Here is a 9,233-nt window from a genome sequence, read left to right as displayed (position 1 = left end):
TTTCTATCACAAAATATTGTATTTATTGGAAAGTGGTATCACAATTTACATTTTTAGAACACATACTTATTATTTTACATAGTCAAACATTTAATTCAATATGTTTTCAATTTCACATTCAATGTTAGCTGTAATTTTGTGAAGTATATTAAAAAATACATGAAATGAAGACCACAATAAACGGATATCAATAAAGAAAATAAATCGGGGTATTTACGTGGAGGACTGCAAAGTACTGGAATCAAGGCCAGTACGAAACCAACAATTAGGGAGAAAACAAAAATATTGTTGATAACTTTTCTTTTCAACCATGTTATATCTTTAGTATGACATATAGCATACACCGATATGAGAAATAATAAATTGAGAGCTAAAAATGGTATTAACAGTTTATCTTTTAAAAATAAAGGTAGCATACTTAAAGTTGAAATGTTAAGTAGCCAAAAACAATGCAACGGCTGTTTGTTGAAATAAAGCATGACAGGAAGGGCGACTAAAAGGATGGTCTTTTCATGTACCTGATAAGAGAAAATAAAAAATGCTAAAGAAGTGTTTATTGTTGCTAGTATGTACTTGTCTTTAATCGGTGTTTTGAAAACATCTATGCAAGAGGGGATGGAAAACAAAAGTGTCAGAATGGCGCACACCATAGCAATCTTTTCATTGGACATATAATTTCTAAATTTGAAAATTACATTAGCGATACACCAAAAGTTTGACACTTTGTCTTCAAAAATACCCCTTTCCAACGGAAACAATCTGTGTAGGACTTGAGCAAGTTGACTGTAACTGGACATAAATGGTAACCAAACAATGAAAATTGAGAATATCACAGATAAAGCTAAACAAAAAAACTTGACAAAACTTGTGTAAAAGTTACGTTTGAAAAATATGTCTTTGCAAATTCCTAGATAATAAAAAAATATAGGTAAAGAATAGTAGAGAATCATTTGTTTGTAACTAAGTGATAAGCAAAACAAAATGGCAGCAGTGGTATCAAAACCTTTAATCGTGGCAATAATAGAATACAGAGCTAAACCGAGCGACACACAATTATACTGGAAATGACCATGGTCAATAAGAATTAGACCTGGATAGGCGAGAAGGATGAGTAGTTGTATGTCTCGATCTTCAGGTTTCGCCAAAATGGAATAAATAACAGCACCAGCCATAAATGTAAGCAAGTCAGCCACAATTACTGTAAACCTGAAAATAACATTTATTATAATATACTATTTGTACAAATTAATTTATATAAATTGAACCCCTCTGATAATAAAAATGCAATAAAAAAATATGACCAAAAGGAAGTGGCAGCATCAGATGGTGAAATATCAAGGATGCGGATGATGGGTGGCCCTCAGAGTATCTGAATCATAGATCCTCCTCACCTGATTAAGAATAGGCTATGTGATAGAAATAACGAATGATGGAGTGAGTGCGGTGTTCAATCCTTTTTTAAAAAAGATAGTTCCTACTCACAGTAAGTTGTTTTCCAACGATCCGGATTTCGAGCCCTTAGCTCATCATCAGGATGAAGGATTTCTACAACCACGTCTATCGACATGAATTGCAAAATTTTTCGTTCAAATTGAGCGCCATTAAAAAACCAGCTTCTCACTGGAAAGTCGCGTTGGTGGGGATATCGGCGAGTTCACTTTTGCAATTCATGTCGAGAGGCGTTGTAGAAATCCTTCAACCTGATGATGAGCTAAGGGCTCGAAATCCGGATCATTGGAAAACAACTTACTTTGAGTAAGAACTATCTTTTTTAAAAAAGGATTAGGTTATGTGATGTTGACACACACACTTATTTATGTGACCGGCATGTAGAGAAAGGCTTCTCAAATTATTGTCATTCCTTGGCTCCATATAGAGAGCGTATAGGCCCCAATAATAAAAATTGTGCTTGATGGTGAGTATTTGGGTCCCCTGTTCTCATGTTTGGAGGAAACAGAGCTGTTTTATATAGCACTAATAGATATTCGTTTTTGGTTTATTTAGATTGCTCATGGTATAATATTGAAAAACATACCATGGTCGATGGGTGGCCCTCAGAGGATCTGTATTTTAAATCATCCTCACCTGATTAAGAATAGGCAAGACACACTTACATTATGGAGGAAATAAGGCCGTTTTATTGTACACAGAACTGATATCTTGTTTTGTGTTACTTTTTGTGTACATCGAGAGTAAATGCTAGAAGGGCTGTAGAGGAATGCTGTGAGTACTCTTATCGAGTACTTCACTACCCTACTTGAATGAATGATAAGTAGGAAAGAATTTTTTTTTAGAATGAGTGGATTAAGATTTAAAAACTGATGCGTTGGGGGCTGAAATGACCTAGCAGTTAACAGCCCTGGACTTTGGCTCCAGAACGGAAAAGACTGCTGACTCTGGCTGCCAAGACCCAAAAGTCAAAAGCATACTTAAAGAATTGAAACCATTTTTCAGCTGATTATACTTTTAGTCACAATATATGAATATAGTGTAGTAAATTCACAGGCAATTTTCAATTTTCTTTTAACAGTTATTTATTTATTATTATTACGCATTATCTGTACATGTCAGTTTGCAGGTAATTAATTATATACTGCTGTGATGTAAACTGAATTTTGTACAATCTAAAAACTGTTATATACCACACAAACTTAAGGGGGTTACAATGTGCTCTTTGAGCTAAGTAGACAAATGTAATATTATTACCGCATGAAAAGTTTATGTTCGGGTGATTCGAATCCTCTTGATTTGGTCAATTCCACAAATTCTGGATTGAGGTAATTAGCAATAGCACCACAAAGCCAACTGTGATAGGCGGTTAACGGTGGGTAGTCGAGTCCCCAGTACAAAAGATCGTTTTCAGTTGAATTGAAATACCAGTCTTTAATGTCTAAATTGTATGTTATCTCCATCCAATGCCTCTGGGCTTCGTAGTCTCCGTACATTGGCGGGCTTCCTTCCCCTGAGTATCCGTACAGGGAAACGGAACATCTCAGAAAAATGCTTAGAAGTATTATCAGGGTGCTCAAGTTCACAGCCATTTTAACAAATCCATTTACGCTTTGTTATTTATAAGCTCGCCACCTGGAAACAATAATATAACAAATAATTAATTGTTGGAATATGGAAAGTTTTGAAGCTTGCCATATGGAATGCCTGGAAGCACAGCTAAAAAGCTTTCCAATCTAATTGAGCAAAAATACCATTAATCCCATTCATAGTTCTTGGCAAAGCTTTTTTCAATCAAATTAACCCTTTTTAATGTCAAATTAACCTTTTTTTACTTCAAGTTAACATTTTTGCTTCAAATGAATCCTTTTTAACTTCAAATTAACCCTTTGTAACTTCAAATAAACCATCTTTAACTTCAATTAACATTTTTTGGAAACTTTTTTTTAAACTTCAAATTAGCCTATTTTTAATGTTAAAGGTGTTTTTAAACTTCAAAATTAACCCTTTTTAACTTCGAATAAACCATCTTTAACTTCAATTAACATTTTTAGGAAACTTTTTTTTTACTTTAAATTAGCCTAGTTTTAATGTTAAAGGTATTTTTTTAAACTTCAAATTAACCCTTTTTAACTTCGAATAAACCATCTTTAACTTCAATTAACATTTTTAGGAAACTTTTTTTTTAACTTCAAATTAGCCTAGTTTTAATGTTAAAGGTATTTTTTTTAAACTTCAAATTAACCCTTTTTAATTTCAAATTAACCTTTTGTTTAAAGCATTAAAAAAAAAATTCTGAGATGGTATGAAATAAAGGATGTAAAGTAAAATTCCTGTACATTTGAGGGTTTTTTAAAATATAAAATAACTGGCCTCTTGAAGACCATATTAAAAATAATTATAATTAAAATTAAAAGTTATATAAAATTGAATATAGAAATAAAAAAGAATTCTCTTTTTAATTTTATAATTTGTAAAAACTAAAAAATAAATATTCTTATCTAACATACAGCATGCAAATCAATTACAGTTAACAGTTTAAAATTAAATATAAAAACAAAATCTTGAATTAGTAAAAAAAAAATCATTCGTTTTTATATTGAATTTTAAATCTCTTTATCTTCAATTAAAAAAAGAATCCTTTATTTTTATAATTAATTATCTTTATATAAGGCATTGGTTGAGATAAAAAAAGTCAGTGTCATGAGTGGGATTCAAACCCACGACCCTCGGCGAAATATGCCGCTGCTCTAACACCTGAGCTATCATCATTTCCCATTGAACAATGGCAAAAAGGATGGAAAATACGAAAAGTGGGGTTGAGATGGGAAGTTAGTGTCCGAGTGGATCGAAGTCACGATAGCTCAAGTGGTAGAGCAACGGCGTATTTCACTGAGGGTCGTGGGTTCAAATCCCACTCATGACACTGACATTTTTATCTCAACCAATGCCTTATATAAAGATTAATTAATTGAAAAACGTTATTCGGTCAATCGGACCACGAACTCTAATGAACTTTATTTTTATATTTAATTTTGCATACTCAGCAAAAGGGTGGACCTCGTCACTTAAATCACCTCGATCCAGCCCTCTGACGTAAAAAATGCAATAAAACTCATGATTAAAAGAAAGTGGCAGCGTCAGTGGGCCGGATCGGCAGAGAAGCTCTCACATATCAAGAACACTGTAGATAGATGGCACTGGGAGGACCTGACTCATAGGTCAATCACACCCAATTAAGGATAGGTCATACGAGGTTGACGCACAGACACTTACTTTCGGTCAAAGCTTGTGTATGTTATGTTTCAGGCATGCAAAGGGTTGCTCAATATGTCCCACTTGAGTGAATTCCTTGTCCCCTTTACAAAGAGCGTGTATGATAATCGTGCTTGATCATGGCGATATCTTGGTCCCCTGTTCTGATTCTTGGATGAAAACAGGTTGTTTTATTGTATACAGTTTTGTGTCCCCTAGTGAGTGTTGAGAGTGAATGTAATTATTGGCATGAATGTGTAGTGTGAGAGGACCGATTGCAGAATATAGTCCATTGAACCTCAATTAGGTTAGTTATATGTATGGATATAAAGGAATATTGAGTACACCACTACCCTTAGTGAATTAAGAAAAATTTTAATTAAGAGTGGGTGGGTGTGAATAGATTTATGAACTGATTGTGCTGGGGAAATGACCTTGTTGTTGGTAGCCCCTGGAGCCTAACCTCAGTGGCTGGATGGATAAAACCAAGGTCTGACCCTGGATGCCTACAAATGGGGTGGGTGGTTCTCGAAGCCTGCCAGTAATTTAGTCTAAATTTTATTGAAAAAAGTTATATGCAGTTTATGAATGTAAGACAATCTTGAACTGCACTGTTATAATGCACGTCTTAATATCGAAATTTCAGCAAAAATTCTGTTATCTTTTAATATTATATAACTAGTGGTAATGAAGTATTGGTATTGTAAATTCAAAATGAAATAATAAGCCATTGTGTACTTTTATATTGGTGCCTTAATCTTATTATTTTGCAAAGATAAACTTTCTTTCATCGATTAACTTTTTCCTTTTGTTTTACCTATCACTAACTCTTATCAATTTCTATTTTTTTTAAATTGTTTTTTAATTGAAAATGTTTGTAATTTATCATTTCACAGCTTTAATTTGACATTGGTGCGAGTACGAGTTAGAGCAGATTTTTGGCATATTACAAAAGTAGGTTTATTTGCAAAACAGAAATGAGATCAAGCAACCAATGTATAATTACTCTTGGTTTTTTTTTAAATTCAAAAATCTAGTTTTTGAAAAAATATCAAGACTAGGTAGGTCTCATTTGAAAAATTATGTTGACAATTACCTATTTCTGTGACATTAAAAACTGGTTTAGAACACTTACCTTAGATCCTTGGGAAAAACAAGGGGTGTTCACTTTTCCAGTTTTAATTTTTTATTTTTTGAAATATCGTAAATTGTTTTCGAGAAAAGTGATATTGAAAGATTCAAAGAGACACCCTGTGTAGTCTGGATTTCCTTCTCAACAGTCGATATTTGAAGTCAAGTTCTTTCCGATTTTATTTTTTATCTGGCATCATGCCTAAATATTTTATTGGAATCTCGTATTACAACTTAATCATTAAAGATGATTTGTCTACTGATTCTTCTATTTGTGAAGTCAACATGTCTTGATTTCTGGTTGTTTATTTTTATCTTCCAAGTATCTGTCCTGTCACGGGTGTCATGGAAAATCTTAAAATAGATTACACCGACAAAAAAAATCAGACAGTCAAGCAGTCATAAAAGCATTAGCACATAAAAATATTACATCTAAAATAGTCAGTGAATGCATCCAAAATCTCCAAAACCGGGGGAAAAATCAACCTGACAATAATCAAGGTGTCAAGGCACAAAGCAGATCCGGTTAATGAAAAAACAGACAAACTTGCTAGAGGAGAATCTGATCTAGGCCCAGAACCTATACTTGGGATAACAAGGACAAATACAGAATATTCCATCTCAGAATGGCCCCACAAAAAACAAAATGAGGGCGAATACAAGAGATGTTAGGTAGTCAACTTATGATTAAAGAACCCTCACCAAAACTGGAAAATTGCTACAGCTAGAGAGAGTAAAACTAGTGATAGGACTAAATACCTGCCACTGGCATCTGAGAAAACTCTCACACAACATGGCTATATTCAAAAATTAATCCATTTGCAAGTAATGCAATGAGGAGGAAGAAACTACCACCCTTATTATTTTGCTATACAAAGTAACCGCTTAATAGAGCATAACCTAGGATATTCAGAAGACCTAGGAATTGCGGTAACAACAGTCAATGACCTAATACTTCTTAAGAGAAGGATCATGTCAATGGAACTAAATTAGGCCCTAGTATGGAGCTATAGAAAGGCACTAGGCAAAGTACAATAAGCCGGAATAAATACAATACCAAAATCTTCATTTTTGCAGCTTTTTTACTATCTTCAGAGTAGTGATACAGTTCTATACCTGTCACCAGCATCTGAGGAAACACCAACATAACATGGGTAAAACCTTAAACCTTGATCCATTGAAACATGGTTTGACATATTGAAGATGGGATTAAAGAGAGTGGGTTGTAAGGAGAGGATCCTGGAGAAAAATTGTACAAAGGAGTGGACCTAAAACCCTGGGGAAAACCCACAATAATGGGTTATGGAGGTTATATGAACTGGGAAGGGTGCCATCTTCAGCAACAACCCTTTTTCCCAGTTAGTTTGTGAAGTTTACTATCCACATCTTAAAAAAGTAAGGGCGAATAATAAGAATAAGACCTAGGGAAAAGAACAGCCAACAAGAGTCAATGACCACCATTTTAATAGAAGACTCTACTCAATTAAACTAAACTAAGGAACTACCAAAGCCCACTTCCTAGCATCATCATCAGGGTAGTGATGCAGGTCTATAACGTCACGAGCATCTGACAAAACACCCAATATGTGGGTCATGCAATGAGAAGGAAGAAACCACCACCTTTGCAAATGCTCAATGAAAAATAACCTAGGATATCAAGACCCAGGAATTGCAGTAACATCATCAATGACTTCTTTTTAATGGAAGGATGAATTGAAACGTTTCTGAGGTAGTTGTGTGAAAAGGCTTTTTAACTGACTTAAGGCTTAAAGCTGATAGTTGATGTTGACCAGCGAGTCAGTGAACACGTATCCAACCAGCTTGGGTCCATCTATACTTGCTCGTTTTTGATGTTAAGTTTTGTCAACAGCTAGGTCAATTCAGCACCCAATGCATACAGTTCACACTCCATTCATTCTCTCCCATTTACATCCCATTCACTCAATTGCTATGGAGTACTCGATATTCCACCATCGACATGCATGCGTGCCATCCACCTTCAACACACGCCTGGGACACAAAACTATCAATACTATAATAAACAAAACAATCACTTATTATATAACTAACCTAATTGAGGGTCAATTGGGTACTCAGTATTCTGCCATTGGCTTTCTCACACTCTACATTTATGCTAATAAATACATTCACTCTCCAAACAAGCTAGGTATACACAACTATTATTACTATATACTTTTATTTATTTAGACATCGTGAGATGCGGTCTGGTGTGATGTAGGTTTCAGAAAAACATTTTCTTTATTGTTGTGCTTTTATTGTTTTTCTGAAACCTACATCACACCAGATCGCTTCTCACGATTTCTAAATAAATCCACACATTACTATATAGTATATACAATGAAACAAAACCATTTCCTCCAAGAATCGGAACAGGGGACCGAAATACTGCTGTACTCATGCACAATTCTCAAATCAGGTGGCACTCCTGCATGTTCTGTACATGGAGCCAAGGAATTGCACCTGTCAATTTGGTAGGACACATCGAGCATCTCTCATGCTAGACACATATGCAGCCTCTGGCCGAAAAGTAAATGTCCGTCAACCTCGCATATACTTAATCGGGCGAGGACGACCTTTCTTCTACGAGCCAGGTCATCCGACGGCCATGTATCGAAAGCGCTCTTGATACGTGAGAGCTTCTCACCGACACTGTCACTTTCTTTTAATCGTATGTTTGTTGCATTGCAAGCGTCAGCGTCCAGATTGTGGCGGTTAAGTCTTGTGCATCGGCAGTGTTATTAAACAATGGAAATGAAATGATTGCTTTATTTTACCCCAAAAAATTGACAATGACTAAGTTTAACTCAGTCTGACAAACAACAGTGGCGTTGTCAGGATATTTACGGCAACGAACCTTAATATTTAAATAATTGTCGAATGAAATATTTACAAACCAAAGAGGAGGCGGAATCACCAGTAGTACTGAGTACAGACTAAAGACTGACCGGTGAATTTGAAAACACGGCAGTTTCCTTTTTATCACTACTGATAACGAACTTAAATGACTAATCGAAAGGCCAGAGAGCCGTCAGCACTGATTATAATCACATTTAACACGTTTAAATCCTACTCGACATGTTCGAGGGAGATTTCAAACGAAAAAAATATATATTTATTGTGTTTGTCAACAAGACATAAGTAGGGGAAATTTTTTTTAAAAATATATTGGATTTTTAAAAAAAGAGGATAATTACCGAATCGGGAATGTTTTGTGAATTAAGTCGGCATTTCGTTGAAAGCAGTCGGCCCGAGGGGCAAACAAAAAGCGGCCCCGTTGTGGATCGCCTGTTTTCTCTGTGTGACGAGGCAACGCTTCAAAGTTCAACCTTCTGCTGAGCGCTGAAATGCCGACGTTTGTCACCGACCGGAGTCGCGGA

General features: G+C 35.1%; 1 protein-coding gene across 2 annotated transcripts; it reads right to left on the bottom strand.

Annotated features, from left to right (window-relative positions):
- Positions 1-9,172, bottom strand: LOC106672624 (dolichyl pyrophosphate Man9GlcNAc2 alpha-1,3-glucosyltransferase). 2 transcript variants are annotated; one of them, XM_014404190.2, is made up of 3 exons: positions 9,051-9,172; positions 2,707-3,084; positions 1-1,206 (listed from the first exon to the last, which is right to left on the bottom strand). In XM_014404190.2, exons 2-3 carry the CDS (start codon positions 3,039-3,041, stop codon positions 96-98), a joined length of 1,446 nt encoding a protein of 481 aa, XP_014259676.1. In that variant the 5' UTR covers positions 3,042-3,084; positions 9,051-9,172; the 3' UTR covers positions 1-95. The 2 variants fall into 2 exon arrangements, with proteins under 2 accessions (XP_014259676.1, XP_014259686.1); XM_014404200.2 differs by lacking the exon at positions 9,051-9,172 and adding an exon at positions 8,751-8,854.
- Between the last annotated feature and the right edge of the window lie 61 nt (positions 9,173-9,233).

Source organism: Cimex lectularius, unplaced genomic scaffold (genome assembly GCF_000648675.2).
Source record: "Cimex lectularius strain Harlan isolate CLEC.00 unplaced genomic scaffold, Clec_2.1 scaffold160, whole genome shotgun sequence".
Taxonomy (NCBI): domain Eukaryota; kingdom Metazoa; phylum Arthropoda; class Insecta; order Hemiptera; family Cimicidae; genus Cimex; species Cimex lectularius.
Note: the sequence above shows the minus strand (reverse complement) of the source record. Positions and strands in the feature narration are given on the sequence as shown.

What these genes read in the sequence shown, in the direction of transcription:
- LOC106672624 (XM_014404190.2), bottom strand. Translation starts at nt 3,041, where the DNA reads ATGGCTGTGAACTTGAGCACCCTGATAATACTTCTAAGCATTTTTCTG. An exon ending in GAACATAAACTTTTCATGCG is followed by an intron (nt 1,207 to 2,706) that starts GTAATAATATTA and finishes TGTTATTTTCAG; the next exon opens with GTTTACAGTAATTGTGGCTG.